This window comes from Amphibalanus amphitrite, unplaced genomic scaffold (assembly GCF_019059575.1).
Source record: "Amphibalanus amphitrite isolate SeventyFive unplaced genomic scaffold, NRLGWU_Aamphi_draft 000124F_arrow, whole genome shotgun sequence".
NCBI lineage: Eukaryota > Metazoa > Arthropoda > Thecostraca > Balanomorpha > Balanidae > Amphibalanus > Amphibalanus amphitrite.
The window spans coordinates 680435-700808 of record NW_024881619.1 but is presented as its reverse complement, the minus strand read 5'-3'; the positions used below and the strand labels follow the sequence as shown (position 1 = coordinate 700808).

Genomic DNA, 20374 nt, shown 5'->3' with positions numbered 1-20374 from the left:
TATGTCCTTGTGCATACTGCATTGCCAGCCCCTGCTGTACGTATATCGTGAATTTTCGATTCTCGCGAAGTTGCCGTTTCGCCGTTGGAATAAAGTTGCGCGGCAGCATATTGGGGGTGCGAACTACCGTCCAAAACTAACGTAAATTGTCAACAGCAGCAAAGAGGTGTGTTATTGCTCAGAGTTTGCTTTTTGAAGAATTAACAAGTGATACGGTACGTTAAGAAGGCAGCTGTATTCTTAAAAAGGATTGCTTCGAGGCAACTACCCAGAATCACTCACTCTTTTCTAGCTCTGTTTGACTTATTTGCTGTACCATCGACACAGACCACCCGGTGGCAGACGCACCGATGCTGCACTGAAACTTTCCGCCCCGAAAACAAGGGATAGCGCACCCCGATCGCGTGATAAAGACCACGCACTTAAAACTTCCCACCGCCCGCCCGGCCGCCCGGCAGATGTCGTGGCGCGCGGTGCCGATAAGGCGCTGCCGCCCGTGCGCGGCGTCGAATTCTCGCCCTTATTGACACCGGCCGGTCGGCGGGCGTAACATGGTCTTCTTTAAGCCGTTTGAGGAGCCCCTAACAGTTAATACTTTTCAGAAAAAAGGGCATCATTGGACGCAGAAAAGAATACCGCACCACATGAGCCATGAGCCCATATACTTTTCCAAAATTCGGTTTTTTTGAACAACCCTATTGTACATATTTGCAGACGTTTGAATCCACATTGACTCTTGGCAAGCCAATACGGCAAATGGTATACAACACAGATTCTGGCGTCCGTTGGTATTCCCATCACCCACGAATAGCAATAGCAAATAATGTAAAAAATAAACTTCAGCGTTGACGGGAATAGACATGCCCGCTTGTAATGCAAGAAATAATGCAAGAATATCCGTCCAGTGTTCTGCCCACCGGCGTTTAATTAACATTGATATAACTCGATACCACTGCAGACCGCTATGTCAGAGTGTAATGAACAAATTAAAAGGAAGAGAGTAAAACAAGTCAAATTCTGACGCTCTGATATTAAAAAACAGCTCCTGGCTTTAGTCCATTTTCCGCTTGCCTATAAACTTAATAGAGTTTTGGTGCACTTGATTCGAACGGTGACGCTCAGCGATGGCAATTCCCGGTGCACACCGAATCCGTAACCATTACGGCGTTACGGCGTCAAAAAATCGAACTACGCATGCGCGTTGCATTGTGCCCTCCACTTTCGAGATATTTTTTAATCGCCACCGTATTCATTACGGAACGTAACGGTCATTACGGATCCGGTGTGAACCACGCATAAGTGCAAGGAGCTGAACAAAGGGCTGTTTTCAGCACCTTAGTCACCAGCTCTGCATTGAACTCGAAGTTCGGTCACAGGGCCGACTGGTAGTGGAGCAGTCCAAAAAGCTCCACTCCACAAAGTTCCCCAGTGCTTGCTTCCAGAACCAGCTTTCAAGGACCAAGCTGTGAGGATGCACGCAGCCTTGCATTACCGACAATCCCGCCCACACCTCAGAACAAGCCGCCGGTGACTGCTGCCGGCCGAAAACAGACCCGTGTCGGTGTCGGGACCGGCTGGTAGGACGCAGGTCGGCACACCGTGGGCGGTGACGGACGGCGGGCAAACAACAGACGGCTCGGCCCAGCGGCGACTATCGCACCGAGCCGGGCCGGGCGACCGGCGGGCTTCGTATCGAGAGGGGCTGAGCTGGGCGAGAGAGACGGGAGCTGAGACTCAGCAGAGACAGAGGCTGAGATGCAGCACAGCCAAGATAAGCCGGCATGCATGAAGTTCGTCGCGGAGAGGAGAGATAAGCTCCGACCAGTGACTGCCTCGGCACAGACAACTGCAACTGCGACGAGATGAACTAGGTTTAGCACTGGGGAGCCGAAGATATTACTCAGAGAATACCTCAGCCTGCAGTTGGGTCGGGTGGCTTTGGGCGAGCCCAACACCTAGCGACGGTTGTAGAACGTTCAATGGCCCTCAAATCTTCATTCAACCCGCCCTTGCTTGACTGCCACAGGGCGGTAGGACGGCGCGTTCAACCGAAGGGAATACGATATACGACACCGCGGGCAGGGGACCGTGCTGTTTGCACCGCTCGTGACGTCATAATGACGTCAGCGGGACGGAGGGACGGACAGCGCTGACATTGCAGGGAGGGCCACAGCCGAGCCGCACGTGACGTAGCACACAGCCGTCCCCGCGGCTGGGCGGTGCACACGACGGGCACAGTCAGCTGTTGGGGCGATTACGCCGTGTCGGACCCGGCTGTGGAGCTGTGGAGCTGTGGAGCTGCTGGTTCGGCAGCGCCTCGTGATAATAGCCGTTTTGACGACGGGCTATCCGGCGAATGCACCTAATTTGACCAAATCTGCACCTAATCTCTTTTACTGCAAATATCTTTATTTTATAAATTTATTTCAGTTTTTTAATCGATGATGCTCTCTGTTAATATGACAAAGCAGGCATATAAGCAATTAGTGCAACCCTAGCTGATAGCTACTAAGAGACATACTGAACCTAATTTGACCAAATCTGCACCTAATCTGCACCAGATGTGTACCAGATGGCCGTCGTGAAAACGGCTACTGCTGCCACGTGAACGTGGCTTTGTTGTCTGATGTGGTGAGCGGCGTTTTAATCGATGTCTGTTATTTTGGGCAGCCGGCCGTGGCCGTGCCGACATGAGTCACCTAACGAGACAATCGGCACGACCCCGATCGGTCAGGTCAGAGCGGCCTGCGAACTTGGCACGGTGTAATGCCGGCTGTCAGCTCCACTGAGGCCGGCACGCCTCAGCACGCACACGCACACACGGCACGGCCTCGCGGCTGGCCTCGGAGGCCGCTCACACACACACATACCTTCTGGTCCTGGCGGGTGGCAGCGGCCTTTGTGCGCGAGCGGTCGGCGCCCGCAGAGCTGGATCCTGTGAACGAGGCCCAGATGACGCAAGGTTACAGAACGTCGGCGGTAGATGGACAAGTGGCGGTAGACAGTTACTGCCAGACAGTCACACATGTCACAAACATGGTCACAGTCAACAGTAGCCAGACGAGGGTCACAGTCACATGTGCTCGTATTATCACAGTCACACCAGCTGTAACTAGGTACAGCTGGGGTCACAGTAGCGTCACAGTCACAGCTGGGATCTCACAAAACTGCCAACCACAGGTGGGGCTACGGCCATAGCCTCTGTGCATTATACGGGCACGGCCCATGAGCCGGAGTCATCAACACGGTCTACGCTTTGTAGCCCGCCATGAGCGTGCTGCCAGTGGTGCCGGCGCCCAAACGGCGCGTCGGCTGACCCAGTTCGGGCAGCGTTATCCGCTGTGGAGCCGAGCCGCGCGCCCCGACTGGCGTGACGTATGCGGCGGCCGGCGCACGGCATTACACGCGGCCGGGGGCGGCGGGTACTGGGTGCTGGGTAGAAGATACTGCACAGTGCACACGGCAGTGATCACAGCTGCCGCAGCCGCGGGCCAATTGGAACCACGGGTGGGGAGTTCGCTTTGCATGACCGGTAATTGGCTACGGAATGTGAATAGACGTTGCAGGAGCGCTCTAACATGCTGCTGGAGAATAAAAGCAGCCTCAAAGTAGACCACAAGGCACATGTGTACGGTGTCTGTACTTGTATCTACCTACTCTTGGCTCTTACTCTTTGACACCTGCCCCGAAACCTTCTTGCAAACCATACGAAAAGTTCATCCAATCCGGAATTCAGTCACTCCCGTTTTTATCCGGTCTCCAGTTTCCCGGCACACCGTGCGTTCACACCTAGTGCCCGGCTCCGTCGGCGCCCGGCTATTACGACACGGCGCTGCGCCGGTCTCAGTGTCAGTCGTCGGGCGAGGTGAGGTGTCCGCCGCGCGGATCGTCGGGCACACGCACTGCGCACCAAGCGGCGACACTGAGCCAAATGTGACGCAACTGTGGCGTGCGCAAGCTCGGATACAACCCCCACCCTCACACACACCTGACAACAGTCAAGACATTAGTCGCCTGGCCTGCCAGTCGGTGCGGGAGAGACATCGATGGTGTCGTTCGCCTAACGCGGTTCGGCTCGGATATATCTTCCGTCCAGTGCAGTGGCGGCGGAACACCTTTCATTAACCCGCGACCGCCTGGGGGGGGGGGGGTCGGATCCGACCCCCCCCCCTCCGTTTTTCTTGAATAACTCATGAACCACTTTCGCTATCTACTTGAAACTTGGCATACCTTCTCCCCCATCAATTTGACGTCTCCTGTGCAATTTTTAAGAAAAAAATTATTTTCAAAATTTTTTGAGATATATCGATTTTAGTGATGTAACTACATGGCGTTTTTAGTCAAAAAGTGGTAAATGTTCAAAAAATCGCCAAAAATCAGGGTTTGAAACAAATTGTAAATTAAGGACATCAAAAGACGCAGCTCAACGAGTTCTTTAAAATGGCTATCTCGGATTTTCCATAAAATGCGTTTTTCACCCCTAAAAATTCAAAAAACTATATTTTTTGGAAAACAGCTAATAAAATCCAAAATTTTGGGAATTTCCAAAAAACCGGAATATATGTTGTAGAGCTCTATTAGAACATTTGATGTCCCAAATTTCAACTTTCTATCTTGATTTTTGACCCCCAAATTGTAAAAAATAGCTCCAACATGAATAGGGCATGGTGACGTCATAAGCATTTTCGTGAATTAGAGGCACTTCTGAACATCGCATGTGAAAACAAATGGCACCACTAGATTCCTGGGACAAAGCTCGTCTAGAACAGTGTATTTTTGTGTCAAAAATAAAAAGTTGAAAAATTGACCTTTTTTTCTTAGCCCTCGTTTAGTTATGTATAGAATAAACGATTTTTTATGCTTTCAATGCACACTTATCACCAGCACAGTGACTTGGGGTCACATATAACCATTACCATGGGATTCGGCGTGAAAAATAAGCCATAAAACATGTGTCGCACGCCCATGTAGCAGAAAGTGAAAACCGTGACCTTTCGTGACCTGACCTGACCTTGATCTGTACCTAGTATGACCCCAATACGCACATGGTACCTTCACTAGGCCTTTGAGGTCATTTTTGGTGAGTTTCGAGCAGCAGCTATCGATTCCGCTGTCCGTAGCCGATTCATGCAAAACCCCTGAATTTGACCTTTGACCTGACCTTGACCCGAAAGTTGACCTCAATCTTAAAATCTTAAGAGTGCTTTGGGAAGGTCTCGTAGAGCCCTTTCGAACGCCGCCTCGCGGGGCTCGATACGACCATTGGTTCTCGAGATAACAGGGGGGGTCGGATCCGACCCCCCCCCCCAGGCTGTCGTGGGTACGGAAATAGCCCAGGCGGTGCCGGTTTAAGGGGGGAGGCACTGCCGACTTCTGGTCCCATTTTTCCATGCAACTCCCATAGGGCTAATGTTTAGGCTCAGCATTACCTGGTTTTCTTGGATTCTTCCCTTTCGTTCTATTCATTCTATTCTATTCATTCTATTTCGTTCTATTCGTTCTATGTATGTACACAAAGCCAGGACGGTAGGATGAGAGGAGGGATATTGAAATAATAAGAGAGAGTATTGGGCTGATTCGACAATCGGCTGGCGGGCTGGGTCCCCCAGCATCTATGGCGATTGAACTTGTAAGGATCGGGCAAAGCACACGACTTTCCCGGTCGGTACAGCACAGCGCCGCTCGTCCGTCGCTAATGGAAGCGAGGCCAATGGCCACGCGTAGAAAAAAATGAGACCGGAAGCGTCACACGGCTCTGGTGGGTGCCAGACGCGGCGCAGCCACTGCTGACTCGCCACTTTCGCTACAGCTGCCAGCAGTGGGAGCTGTGCTGCCGGGTGGCCGGAGCTTCATCTTACCATGTCGTCACAGGGCATTCGTCACATGCAGATGCGCTCTCTCTAGACAGGGTTTCCCTTTGTACATAACTTTGGTGGAGGTAATTTCCCATATCATTCACCAAATAACCGTCAGAGCGGACGCATTTATAAATGTAGAAACGCGAAAGAGGACTCAAACAAACGTATCAGCAGGAGCTATCGTCAGTAGGAGCTTTAGTTTCATGCAATGGCTTGCACGAAACAATTGCAAGACCGTCGCACACTGGCGATGAAGCGTTCCGAGCAAAACTCACCACCATAGCCCTTTCAATCACTTCGCCCAAGCCAAAGATAGCGTTCGAATTCAGGAGAATCCCCGATACCAGCACAGCACACCATATCTTACCCTCCCAGTCCCTCAGCATTCCAAACTCCCGCACTATAACTACCAGACCCCTGCCGTTCCCACAGCCGCAGGCCTGCGGAGGGCCCGGCTTTCAGGGTCACCTACTCCACTATCCGCCGCACTGTCACAGCGAGTTTGACCGAGGTCGAGGCGTGCCAGAGGTTACAGCATTTCTTCTACGGACGGCGGAGGGGCGACTGCAGCTCTGTAATTGGACGTAAGCCGGGGAAACTGGTTGGCTCAACAGACTGAGAAAAACACCTAGTGCTTACTCTGGAGTCGGTAGTTTCGACGCGCCCCTAAATCCCAGCAAACAAACAGAAGTCTAGCAGTGTGTCAGTGGGCTGTAACAGCTGGGGCGCGTCAGTGCCGGTCTTCGTTATTAGATGATCCCACGATCTATTTGGGTCGGTCTTCCCTATTGCTGACCGTGTATGCATGGCCCAGTTCGACTCGATCTCTGAATACATACACAGAGGGTCTCCCGGTCAGGGCCGGCGGGTCCCCTTTTGTGAGCCTTATGAACTCGGCTTGGGCATGATCTCTGTATGGATTTTGCGGAGTGCTCGATGGCAGCAGTCAAGTTCAGGTGCTCCCTCCCAGCAACGCGCTATTTCTGGATGCGTTGCCCTATGTATAGGTCATTCTTTCTTATCTTGCACCAGCCTGGAGCGGATTATGGGCGGCTGGCCTGGATATGACTGGTAAATAATAGACTAGTAGGTAACATCCAAAATATACAACACAGCTCTGAGTAAGAAGCCAGCAGCGCATTGTTTAGCCTCCTTCGCCGGTTCAGCGGAAGTTTTAGCGTTTACCGGCGGCGGAGTGACACGGGCCTTGTTTACCATTCCACCTTGCAGCCGACTATCGATGCACGCCGACACGCTCGGCGGGGGCCGCTCGGCGCTCGGAATCTAAACAGGGGGCGGGGCGCCGGCTAAAGTGGGCACTGCACCTCTCCGCCGCGGGAGAGGCGCTCCCCGCGAGGCCCCGCGGCCGCTGCAGACTGCGGCGCGGCGCCCCCTGCCAACGCAAACACGGCGGTGAGCTGCCGCGGCCGTCAGCCGGCGGGACAACAACCGCCCAATGTGCCATGAACGCCACCGTGACCGAGGCCGAGTAACTACTGACCCGGACGAAAACACGGGGAGGGCACTCGGGTGCCGACAGACGTCTCTCGGTAGCACTTAGCGCCGTATGTGCTAATTTTAGGCGCAAGAGAGCGCTAACGGCGAGAACAGAGCGATAAACCCACATATCGCCTCTCCGTCGAGGTCATAACAAGGGCTCTATTCCGCACTGGGTGAGCGAGCATTTCCTTTGTAAATGTCGATGTTATGGGTACAAATAGCGGCCCATTCGCCATCCGTCCCTCCCACGGCCGCGTACAGCCGCGCGTAGGTCGGCGGCTGAGCGCCGATTGAGGCAGGCCGCAGGAGGCCCGGCCGCCGCCGGCTGCGTGCGCCGTGACCTTGATCCAACCGGGCGGCCGGCCGCCGGGTTCGGCCCGCCCGCGGACGGACCCGGACGGACGGACGGAGTACGGACCGTACCGACGGCAGCGGATGAGGCGGTCGGACCGTCCGGCCGGCCGGCAGCACGTGCCGTGACGCGTGGAGCAGCAGCTGACGATGGCACGGCTGTGGCAGCGTCGGCCGTGAGGGGCGCCATGGCGGCTCTGCAGTCGTGCCGATCTCGGCCGGCCCATGGCGCACCGGGGGACGGGCGAAGGCGGCGGACGGCAAAGAAAAATGCACATAAAGTATCCACATTGACCGGGGCGAAGGAGACGGAATATAAGCGGCTGAGCACGACCGATATAAGCGGCTGAGCACGACCGAAGATTACAATCTATCCGCACAACTAGCCAGTAGCCTTATTTACCATTCGTGATCGACAATCAACGTCCCTGTGGGGTGTGACCTCTTCCAAGCCAGTCGCAATTCCCGATCAATTTGTCGGTGAGCGCTGAGTATGGGTCAGCTGCTTGGCAGCCGGCCAGAGACGTCAGATTGGCCGCTCTCAGCTGCAGCGGCAAATCCGATGTTGAGGAAGCAGCCCAACGCCGTGCGAGCAGCTCAGGACAATATGCAGCACGAAATATGGAGGCGATGGAGCTGTCACAATTATTTAGTATGAAAATTATTTAGCATTGTCTCCGGAAAGTGACATGCAACAACAGTGACACTTGGCACTCGGCACACATTCATGAATGGCTAATACGTATCGTGACATAACTTACCAAAAACATGTCAGATTTGATCAGGGAAGAGAGAGGGGAGGAAGAGAGAGAGAGAGAGAGAGAGAGAGAGAGAGAGAGAGAGAGAGAGAGAGAGAGAGAGAGAGAGAGAGAGAGAGAGAGAGAGAGAGAGAGAGAGAGAGAGGAAGAAAAACAGAGAGAGAGGGAGGGAGGAAGGGAAGAGGTGGGAAAGAGGGACAGAGGACGCAGAGGGATAGAGGAGTGAGAGATACAGAGTGAGTGCGAACTCTGCGGCGCCAGCAGTTGCACCGAGACTAGAGGCAGCATATTCCGTTCCGAGTAACACTCGCACAATGTGAGACTTTCTCAGGCGCACCCCGACGCGGCGTCGCCCCAGGGATTCCGTCCAGCTAGTCGGCAGAGCGAACTTTGCCGAACCAGTCCGCTCGACGGGCGGAGATGACGGGAGATTGTTTTCATTACGCTCGTTCTCAGATCTGATGGTATACTTCCGGGTGTCCGTGCCTACTGTCTACCCAGGCACGAGGAAGTGGAGCCGAGTTCGTCACAGGGTCTCGGTCTAGGCGGCTTGGACTTTCAGGAAAGGCGTCCGACTTTCAACTCACGAGCGAAAAATATCTCTGAATGGGAATTAATCCTAAAGAACCTTTTGGTTGCTCGACTCGCAGCGAATAAAAGGCTCTATAAATAGCGGATGTATCCACCCACAACAGCGGTTGCACCGCACTCGCTGGCGGTAAACATATTCACCGATGAATCGTAGTCATCTTTGGAATTTTCATGAAATTCTCGGAAAGCAGAACCAGCTGATGTTTATCATGTTTATCTCTGCATGCACGCTGCACATAGAAAATACCCAATGAACCTTCGTAGCGACGTGCCATTAACACGGCAGTAGCGATTGCGGATTCCACGCTATCACAGCCGCGAACCGACGGTGGTCCGTCTGACGATCCTCAACTCCCTCCCACTCTCTCATGAGTCTGATCTGGATCCGCGCCTCCCCCCCCATCCCCATTCCGGTTCCCTGAGTGGCGTCCGGCGGGCCGGGCCGACTCTCAGCTGTGCGGGGCCGGCGCGGCGGGGAGGGGGCGGTCCCGCCACCGCCGGCCGGCCGGCCGGGTCCACCGTGCCGCGCACTCGGCGATCGATGCTGCGCCACCGAACGGCAACCCACGCACGCCGCGGCCGGCGCCTTGTGTCGGCCAGACTCAACGCGGCCGGACCGCCGCGGGTACTGGTATCGCCGCGGTCCGACGGATAACTTCAACGCGGGCGGACGGTGAATCTCACCGCGGACAGAGTGAAGATGTCACCGAGGCCCGACAGAGAATAACGTCGCGGTCACATGAATAAAGAAGGCATGTGTAACCTACTGATGTCAGCAGTCTCAGGAAGCAATCCCAGGAAGCAATCCGATGCTCAACAACGGAGCGCTGACCACGAAACTGACGTAACCAGTCGGGCGACCCAGCGACGACCATGACCCACAATCAGTAAATAACTGACCATCCCATGGTAAGCCGGCTAGAAAATGATAAACACGCCCCCACCCCCTCCCGCCCCCCGTACCGTTCCAGTCGACCCACCAAACAAGTGCGACCCACCGCACCCCGTTTCCCATGTGCAGCCCGCCCATCTGTCTCCTTTGGTTCGTACCTACCTCGCTCGTGGCGGCGTTTGCCGGTGTAGAGGCGCCGCTTGACCGGCGGCGGGCCCGTCTCCGGGTCCGAAGTGAGCGCCGTGGTGCCCGGGTTCGGCCGTTTGAACACGGCCGGCGGCGAGCGGAGCGAGGTGACCGTCGCGTCCGGAGGAGTCTGCTCGGCCGGAGCGCTGCGGCCACGGCGGGGGAGTGTCAGAGGGGAGGAACGGTCACAGGGACAGATACGGTCAAAAGGATGGAAATACGGTCAGGAGGGACAGATACGGTCAAAAGGATGGAAATACGGTCAGGAGGGACAGATACGGTCAAAAGGATGGAAATACGGTCAGGAGGGACGGCGACAAAGTCGGAAGGAACGAGGAACAATCAAAAGGGACGGAAGCACAGTCAGCCAAAAGACAAAGAACTCGTACGGAACGAGCGTAGACACAACACAGGCACACCTGACAGAGGAGCATTAAAAGGATTAGGCGGACGGTCAAAGGCGACAGAAACTTGGGCAGAACAATGGTGAGAAGGAACGTTAGCACGGCTATAAGGAGCTGGAGCTTATAAGATAGAACGTGGACGGACACTACACGGCACCGACTAGGGCCAGTCGCAGTGGTAGTGGTCGGGCGATGCGTATGAACGAAAAGAAGGTCAAATGGTACTACAACGCAAAATGTCAAAGGAAGGCGAGACAGTAAGGGGAAATGATCACGGGAGCACCCCGGGCTGGACGTTCTCGTCAGCTGACGTCAGTCGGGCGTGACCAGACCGATACAGCGATTATTGTTGTGCTGCGCAGTACATGACGAGCCAAAAAACGACGGCCGTGGTGCACAGGCTGAGGTAATAAGACTTTCGAAGAAAGCTCGGCCGAGAGAATATTACGCTAGGATATTATGCTGGCATAATGTCCAAAGGCGAGATAAAGACGCATGAGGAGGCGGTTGTAAAAATAAGCATACACTGCCGCACAAATACATGATTCGATGTTGTCGGGACTCTGGAATATCAGTGGAGCACAATTAGCATGCCACGCCATTTTACGTAAACATCCCTCAAAACATCTATCATCCCGGGTAACCACACATCGATTGTAACCCCACCAGAATCATATTGACAGGGGCACTCTTTATACTGTCCCGTTCCGCGCCGTCCACGCACGTGGGCTCGGCTTCTGCGCAGTTAGCGGACGGCTCCTTGCCGAGCGGACGGACTCACCTGGCCGTGAGCGCTGAGCCGACGGGCAGCGCCGGCTCGGCGGCCGGCGCGCACGCCTCGTCACCGTCCGAGCCGTCTGCGCCGCCGGACGCCGCCGAGCCGGCAGCGACGCCGTCCTCGTCCTCCGACCCGGCACCGTCACCAGCAGCCGGCGGCGGACAAAGCTTCGCCTTTTTCGCCAGCTTCGGTTCCTCGTTGGTGTTGAACAGCAGGCCTGCCGAGGGTAGTTCCGTCCGTTCTGCGAGGTCAGGGCAGTTGTTGTTTTCGATCTCTTCCTCGGTGGGTTTCCGGGAGACGTGTGTTGCAACGTCTCTGTCTTCATTTGACGTTATTTGACGCTTTTTCTTTTTAGTCTTCTTACTTGCAGTGGCAGGTGAGACGACCGCTGCAGCTCTCTCCTCAGGAAGAACGGGAGCCTGGGGATAGTCAGAGAGAAAAAGGACTCAAATTACAGCTGAACTTAAAACAGCTGTGTCAGACATAATACTAGCTGCTACAACGTTGATACTAGCTAAAGTCGGACAACACTTCATGGAGCGAGACACGAGCTATTTTATATTTCAGACCTGACATTAAGATAACTGGAGTGCTTTTGACACGGTTTCGAGCCCAGCCAGTCCTTTTAGTTGTCACGGTGTCAAGGAAAAGAGTTGAGTGTCCGGGACTGCGTCGGCAGTAGCACTGGCATTGTTGTTTATATTTCAATATTTTAATCTGGGCATTTTTTCGAACTCCGACTCACCGAATCCGGTTCCCTCTGTTCGTCATCTTGAGAAGGCACCGCGGACTGAAATGGTGCGATGAAGCCTTTCTTTTTCCCTTGAGGCTGGGACATGTCTCAACAATGAGATAAATGAAACTTCAATCTTCACACGTAGCAATAAGTCGGAGAAAGCAGATGCCAGCTAACACTAAAATTAATCAGATCAGATCAGATATGCCCTTACCTCACCCGGTCCCAGTTTGCGGCAATTATGATTAGGGATTCTCAAATAAAAACTAACAAACGCATGCAATGGTAGATCGTCTCACAAATGAGACAAATATAACCAAGGCCATTTTAACATCAATATTACGTTGGTATTGTTTTATACATCCTGTTATGTGCTAAATAATAGTTTAAAACAGTAACACGAGCCGGGACTTGTATCAATTTCGCGCACAAGTTTGCGCTCAACTTGTTTTATTTTGAACCAGCCGCCTTCTGCTGTGTTCTGCTGGCACTCTCAAGCACTATTTCACTTGAAAATAATTGAAGTAAAATCACATGTTCACTTACATTTGAACATTATATTAATGTTGTGTTAATATCTGAATAGATAGTCGAATGATTTCAGGTTCAAATTATCGACAAATGTCATCAAATGAGCTTTTTTCATTTTCTTTATTCCTTTGACAACTTCCAATTCTCATAAGTAAATTGCTAAGCAGTTTTCAATAACATCCAAACAATGTCAAACCTATTTTGGCAGACCTTTTCAAGCTTCTATTTCAAAGATATACTGGATGTAAAATATAATTAACGTCTCATACTTCCAAAATGATAAATAAAACTGGCCGAAATAATGGATAAAAGGAGTATATGAAACGTTTCGTTATTGGTGGTAGAACTGCGCAGTCGCAGGGAATGCTGCCATTGGGTACATTCGTACGCACTCGTACCCTGGACCCTGCTCTCTTGCGTCTCTCGATGTCGGAGCCAGGGTATATTGAGTGAAGGTATATTGAGGTCGGAGCCGAGCCCGGAGGTGATGTCGCTAGGGCCCTGGTCGGAGGCATTTACTTTTCTCTTAGTGTAATGTAATGTTCTTGTGTGAGAAAGTGCGAAGCTATATAACCGTATATAGGACATTATATGGACAGATGGGAATAGGACGTATGGTTGTAAATTTACGCTATGCTGAGTGCTGACAGACTTATGACGGTGAACTGTCGTTGTCGTTTTATTTTTGGATTTTATTATTTCGAAAAAAAAACTATTTGAAAATTTCATGACCCTGACCCAAATGACCTCTGACCTGTGACCTACTTTCCGAGACCATAATTGGCCAGCATCGCGATTCGGCGTATGTCGGCTGCGGCTCGCATTATCGCGTTTGCCAGTCTTTTCGAGGTTTCAAGCGTTTTGTGAGTTGATGCTGCTCTCATGCATTAGGGTGGATGTCAAGGTCACCTGAAGGTTAGGTCAGGTCATTGACCTATGATGACCTCACTACTTTTCCGAATTATACATGTTCCTAGGCTGGTTTTTGGAGCTGAATCCGAATTTAGCAACTATTTGAACATTTACGAAGTAGTTTTTTGTGCCTTCGTGACATGTTATGAAGTTGTCAGAGGCGGTTGTCACCTACTACGAATACCCGGCAGGACCTTAACTGGTTGACCTGACCTGACCTGACCCGACCTGGCCTAAATGCATAAAGACATCATCTGTGATCAAAACTAACATGATAACTATTCGTGATCAGCACCCCGAAAAACCCTATAGCAGCCACACTTTACGACGTTCTAATTTTCCCGATTTTTGAGTCCTTGACCTGACCTGGAAGGTCAACTAATGACCAAAGGACCCTTTAAGGCCTTCGGAGGGCCGTTTGATGCGAGGCCAGGGCCCTCTGACATCAGCTGGGGGCCCTCTGACGCCTGCTCAGGGCCCTTTGACGCCCTTTTAGGCCCTCTGAGATCTGTTTGACGTTAGCTGAGGGTCCTTTGAGGCCATCTGAGGGCCCTTTGAGGCCATCTGAGGGCCCTTTGAGGCCATCTGAGGGCCCTTTGAGGCCATCTGAGGGCCCTTTGAGGCCATCTGAGGGCCCTGTGAGGCCATCTTAGGGCCCTGTGAGGCCATCTGAGGGCCCTGTGAGGCCATCTGAGGGCCCTGTGAGGCCATCTGAGGGCCCTTTGACGATAACTGAGGGCCCTCCGAGACCATTTGAGGATCCTGTGACGCCATCCGACATCCGTGGGCCCTTTGAGGCATTTTAAGGGCCATTGAAATTTCACCACAACGACCCTGGCTGCGTTACTGGGCATATGATGGACTCTTAACCCTCGCCCCGTTGGGGAGGGGCCATTTTGGCCCCCCTGTGGTTTTTCCTGAATAGCAAGAAAACGGCGGCGCGCAGCGCCGCCAAATTTTCAGTACCTTCCCGAGCATCAATTTGACACATTCACACCAAATTTCAAGTCTTAGGTCACCTTAGGTCAGGAGTTATTGAGGTCAAACTGAGGTCATGTTCCAGCAAAAATGAGCAAAAAACATGCAATCTTGAAACGCTCACCAAATCTACAGTTATCAAGCAATTTCAAAGTTCTTTATATGGTCTAGTATACAAAAAGCGGCGCTACAAAACTGCTATCTCGGATTTTCAAAATTTTGGGTTTTTGACCCATAGGCGTCGCCAGACATTTTCGGTTGGGGGGGCAAAATCAAGTTTTGTGTTAAATCTTGCCTTTCCCCAGCCGTTACTCACTCGTTTTACATATCATTCGACGCGCAATGGTGCGAGGAATCCGATGGTGACAAAGTTTTCCGTCTAGCTATAGCATGTATTTTTTTTTTTACAAAAAAATAATTTTTTTTGAAATTTCTGGACAAAAACGACTGTTAGAATTACAGTGGCTGCGATTGCCGACGCACTGCAGAGGGCCCCTGTGCAGACTCTCGTCGCTCATGATCATTACCCAGAAGAAGGTGAAAAACGCTCCATTTGAATCGGATCACTCGCTAAAACCTCCATTCACGCATGCATGCCGAGGTTTTACGTGAAATGCATAGGGTTTATCCCAGCCGCCGATTGTAGCTAAGAATTGGGCATTCGGCGGAGACTGAGAGAGAATGTCGGAAGTGTGAATCGGAAGTACATCATTCATCCTTGCTGCAGTGAGAAGAAGTGTTTTGTTCACTTGAGTGTGAACAAAAAGTTTGTGGTTTTTCGAGTGAAGGCAAGCGCTGCAAACGCGACCAAAAATATTTAACGGAACCAAAAGTTACGCACGGCATAGCGGCAAGGGATCCCTTAGAGATAGGATTGCGACTTCCAGGCCATTTCAGGCCACTCAGGGTCAGTGTGGACTCTCAGAAGCCTGCTTAGGATCCCGGAGATCGGCGTGGGTCACCCCAAATATTTATGTGTATGTGGTGCTTTAGGGCTTTCCGAGCCTAAGGTGGGCCCGGAAAGCCCTTTAGGGCACACGAGCTTTCAGAAGCCAGTGTGGGCGGCGGGCGCTAAGAGACTGGGCCCAGGGTGAGCCTGGAGCCCTCGAATAACAGTGTGAACCGTCGGGGTCTGTGTCGAATCCTTAAGGACCCTACGTTGGTAGGGACATAAGAAACATGTGTTGCGGCCTTCAGAGGGACACGTGAGTTGTGACCCCTCAGATGCCGGGTTAGGGTTAGTAAAGTCTGTCGCCTCAAAAGTTCGGCTGTACTATCATAGGCCAGTTGAGGTTTTCATAAATTTTCGAAGGCATCCTCAAAGATTCGTGTGGCCCTTCAGAGGTCTACGTATGTATAATGTCCGCAAAGATCCCTGTATGGGCCCTCTAGAGAACATGGACACCAGTGGGACTCTCAGAGGCCGGTCTGGGGCTGGGCCCTCCGAAAGCTTCTTAGAGCTCAGTGGAGCTCCTTAGAAGCCTGTTTGAAAAGCAGGCTCATGAGCCCTGCGGCACTTGAACGGTACTTGTGCCTGTCGCAGACATTTGACGAGAGTTGAGAAAGGCCCCGAAGATTTCGTGTCACGCCTTGAACGAAAATTATGTGCCAGCACTCCAAAACTTATGAAAATCAGCTACAAAATGTAATAAAGAACCAACTAGGAACATGGCATGAATCATGGCATTGACATTTCCGAGTCTGGAGTCGGAGTCTTGAAGATTTTGGCGACTGCGACTCTGACTTTGGTTTGAACTGCACGCTCCAACAGAGTCTGACCTCACAGGCATTCTCAGAAAGGTACCCCCATTTTTCCCCGACTCCAAAATCTCATCGGATCTGTATCGATCTCAGGGGGTGCCCGATCCGAGGTTGGGGGGGGCAAGCTGCCCCGCTTGCCCCCCCCCCCGTGGCGACGCTAATGTTTTGACCCAAAAAAAACAAACAAATTGATTTTTTAGAAAAACTAAAATAAAATTCAAAACTTTTTCCTAATTTCGAAAAAACGGAATATATGTGATAGTCCCTGCGCTCTTCTATATACATACCAAATTTCAGGTCGATATCTCGTTTTTTGGCCAAGTTATAGCGAAAAAACTGTTCAAAAATGATGACGTCAAATTTTTGAACTCAATTTTTTAGCGATTCTAGACCACGTACGGCAAAACAAAGACCACCATTGAACTCCCCGTGACGAGCTGCATCGATTTGATACCCATTTTATGCAAAAATATCAACTTTGAAATTTGACCTAATTTGACCTGACCTTGACCTGACCTTGGCCTGACCTTGACCAAAACGTGACCTAAGCTGGCCCCAAAGGTTGCCTGACCCACATAATCGCATTTGTCATGTAAAATGGACCATAAAACATGTACCACACGACACTTTCATATTGTGACCCCCCACTCCCCAGTGACCTGACCTCTGTGACCTGACCTGGTATCAGTGACCTCAAATAGCAAAATATGTGTTTGAAGAGCATTTCCCCATCGATGATTTTCTATGAAATGCATTTAACTCGATTTTACAACGCATTTCTTGAAATGCCTGTAAACGGTGAAAATTGGACCTTTGACCTGACCTGTGACGTCATCGGTTTGACGGTGGTCTAAGGATTAGGCCCTAATCCTTCGAGTTGGGCCCCCAACTCGAATGGGGGGGGGGGCACGGGCCCGTGTGCGCCCCTTTGTGTGCGGCGCGCCCTTGTTCGGGTGACTGACGGAGTGGGTTCAAACAACGCCTGTTGGCAAAGAAATGTACCTCATGGAAAAATTGTGAAAAGCTAATTGATCAAAAACAAGGTGGAACAATTCGCTGGAGAAAATGGTATTTGTTAATGACTTACTTAATTACACGGGATTTTCTGCATAACCTGGTACGTTTGACAGTTGAAAATGGCATAGTTGAAAAGAGCATTCAATTTTGTCCAAAATCCAATCATCGCTTTTGCAGGACGAGCAATAAATGTTTCAAACCTCCACATAGTAATTCATCGATGGCTTTCATTTTTTAATAATCTACGTCAACCTTTGTTATAAACTACACATGACATGTTCTATAGCAGAACGCATGATTATCAGACACGAGCACCTCGATGCGATGGATATTTTTTCCCAAACCAAAATGCTTAGCCAACGGGCAACGCGTCAAAAAGCAATCGACCGAAATGAATACATAACCCACGGACACAAGACCAAGCAAACGCTCACCGATCGAAAATACCCCTTATTCGCGTTGCGGAGCAAGCGGGTCACCCTAGCGGGCCCCACTCAACCGGGGCCCGGGCCCTATCCTCACGGGGGCCGGGCCGGGCCCTATCCACACGGGGACCCGGGCCACGTCCACCTGGGGCTCCGAGCGCCGTCCACCCGGGGCCAGGGCCCCATCCATCCGGGGGTCCGGGCCCCATCCACCCGGGGGTCCGGGCCCCGTCCACCCGGGGCCCGTTCTCCCGGGGGCCCGGGCCCGTTCTCCCAGTAGCCCGGGCCAGTTAGATAGATAGATAGATAGATAGATAGATAGATAGATTTGTATTCCAGACTAACAGTCCATTGCTATGAGTTGATGATGGATGTACCACTATGGATGATGGATGAACAACAACAAACATCGACTTTAAGGCACACTCCCAGTCGATGCACATTCACTGTAGCACAGCATGACAATAGAGCTTACTGAGCCAAAAACGTTTCAGTTTTGATCTGAAACGGAGATCCCCTGAATTGATTGCTTCAATGATGCTATTGGGGCTCTCTTCAAGTCTTCTCAGAAACTTATAAATAAGTTTCCTGAACACGCTTTCACAATTCAGCACTCTAAAATATGCACATTGCACATGTCATACTCGTACTCTCAAATTTAGATAACCCGACAAGTCGTTTAAGAAGGTTGTGATAGCTCACAATGAGTCGATTCATAGTTGCCTTCCTATAGTTCCACCACAGGTGTGCACAGTACATCGATGAACAGTAAGTCTCAAATAGTTTCAGTTTGACATCTACAACCCAGTAAACATGCCGACGTCGGCCCGACGTCGGCAACTCGGCATCAGCATGCCGACGTCGGCCCGACGTCGGTCCAACCTCGGTACGACGTCGGCTGGATGTCGGATATGCCCGCATGTACCGATGTCCAGCCGAGGTCCAGCCGACGTCGGGCCGACGTCGGACCGAGATCAATTGCTGAGGTCCAGCCGACGTCGGGCCAACGTCGGGGCGACGTCGGACCGACATCGGCCGTTGTTTTGACCGTTAAAATAATATAAAATACATGTTTCATGTTTCATAAAGAGCTTATGTATTCAAAATATCCTCAGGAAACTCAAATCTTCCTCCACGCCGCAACCCCCTGACCCGGACTGGACGGGAAACTTTATCCCATTTGGGATTGCCCGTAAGCCGAGCTCGCCCGTAGCCGGGTGCGGTGAGTGCTTGGGGGCTGCTCGGCCTATCATTTGGTCAGGCTCAGCCCCGGCAACGCACCAGGGCCGGGCCCAGTTCATATAGAAAGGCCAATCGGCAAGTGTCACTTTGCCAAAGTGCCACTTATCAAAGGGACACTTTGGGAAACGTTGGTGCAGGTGTGTAAGAGTGGCTATATGAATCCATTGTGGGGTCGCCCTTTCCAATTAGTGTCACGTAACAGCAATGGGACCAGGGACTCTATATGAACTGGACCCAGGGTGCTCGCCAAGAAGACCAATGTCTCCATCCTATCATCCTTCCGGCTCTGAAATGGTCTTGTCAGACCGAAAGGGCATAACCCAACAAAACAAACTAAATCCGCTATCTGGCTGCGTGGTGTAGTGGTTAGCGCACTAACATCGCGTTCAAATGACACGGGGTTCGAATCCCATCGCCGGATGATGCTTTTGGCGTGTTGTCCCAGTAAACATGCCGACGTCGGCGACTGGGGGGCTCGAATCCCGCCGTCGGTTGATATTTTTGGCGCGTTGTCCCAATAAACATGCCGACGTCGGCCCCGTCGGTCCAACGACAAACGATCTCGTCAACCTCGGCAAACGACCTCGGCCCGACGTCGGCTCGACGTCGGCTGGACTTCGGCTGGACGTCGGAACATGCGGGCATATCCGATGTCCCGCCGATGTCGGGCCGAGGTTGAACCGACGTTGGGCCGACGTCGGGCCGAGCCTCGGCCCGACGTCGGGCCGACGTCGGCATGTTTACTGGGAATATACATGTGAAACATCCTTATGATCATATTCCCTCTGACAAATAAACCTTTGTTCTGATTGGCAATATCTAGATCATCAGTCATGTCTTCCTCTATGATATGCCCAAGATATTTAACTTTATCAACACATACTAACGGCATGGGCCCTAACATAAACTATCAGGTATTTTGACATTCCTCATCCCCTTCGACCTACATGATATTGCAACACTCTTTGAACTATTATACACAACATCATTTGCCATACCAAATTCATGGCAAACATTCAACAGTTTTTGCATCCCTGCACTTGATGGAGAGATAAGCACCACATCATCAGCATACATCAAGTGATTGACCAATTTCCGACCTATAAGACAACCTATGCCCTTTTCATTTAAAGGAAAAGGGCCACCTTTAACATGGAGATTGAAACTGAGATAGCCATCTTGTAGCCCGTGTCCGAAAACCTATCTGTCTACATCCTTACGGCCGATTTCGGCCTCCATTCGTAGTTATCGGCAATTTTAAAAGAAAATACGCCAGGAATGCGTCCTTATCCCAGGAATGCGTTCTTATCCGACAATACAGCCACCCGCGGCGAGGCTTTGGTTTTTTACCAATCAGCTCCAACCAGCTCAGCTTTAACCAATCAGCTTATCTGACACAATCCGACGAGTCTGTCTTCTGAACGCTGATTGGCTTGAGTGTGACGTCATCGCTA

General features: G+C 51.6%; 1 protein-coding gene across 3 annotated transcripts in view; it reads right to left on the bottom strand.

The window, feature by feature from the left end:
• Window positions 1-12526, bottom strand: part of LOC122381649 (hepatoma-derived growth factor-related protein 2-like) — a 33109-nt gene extending 20583 nt beyond the window's left edge. The window contains exons 1-5 of one of the 3 annotated variants that reach the window (XM_043366066.1): window positions 12398-12526; window positions 12064-12232; window positions 11322-11737; window positions 10113-10282; window positions 2871-2935 (exon numbers count right to left, since the gene is read on the bottom strand). In XM_043366066.1, coding sequence (XP_043222001.1) covers window positions 2871-2935; window positions 10113-10282; window positions 11322-11737; window positions 12064-12156 — 744 coding nt within the window. In that variant the 5' untranslated portion in view covers window positions 12157-12232; window positions 12398-12526. Of the gene's footprint in view, window positions 1-2870; window positions 2936-10112; window positions 10283-11321; window positions 11738-12063 lie in introns of all 3 variants that reach the window. The other 2 variants (XM_043366065.1, XM_043366064.1) reach the window with 2 other exon arrangements.
• Window positions 12527-20374: the final 7848 nt, after the last annotated feature.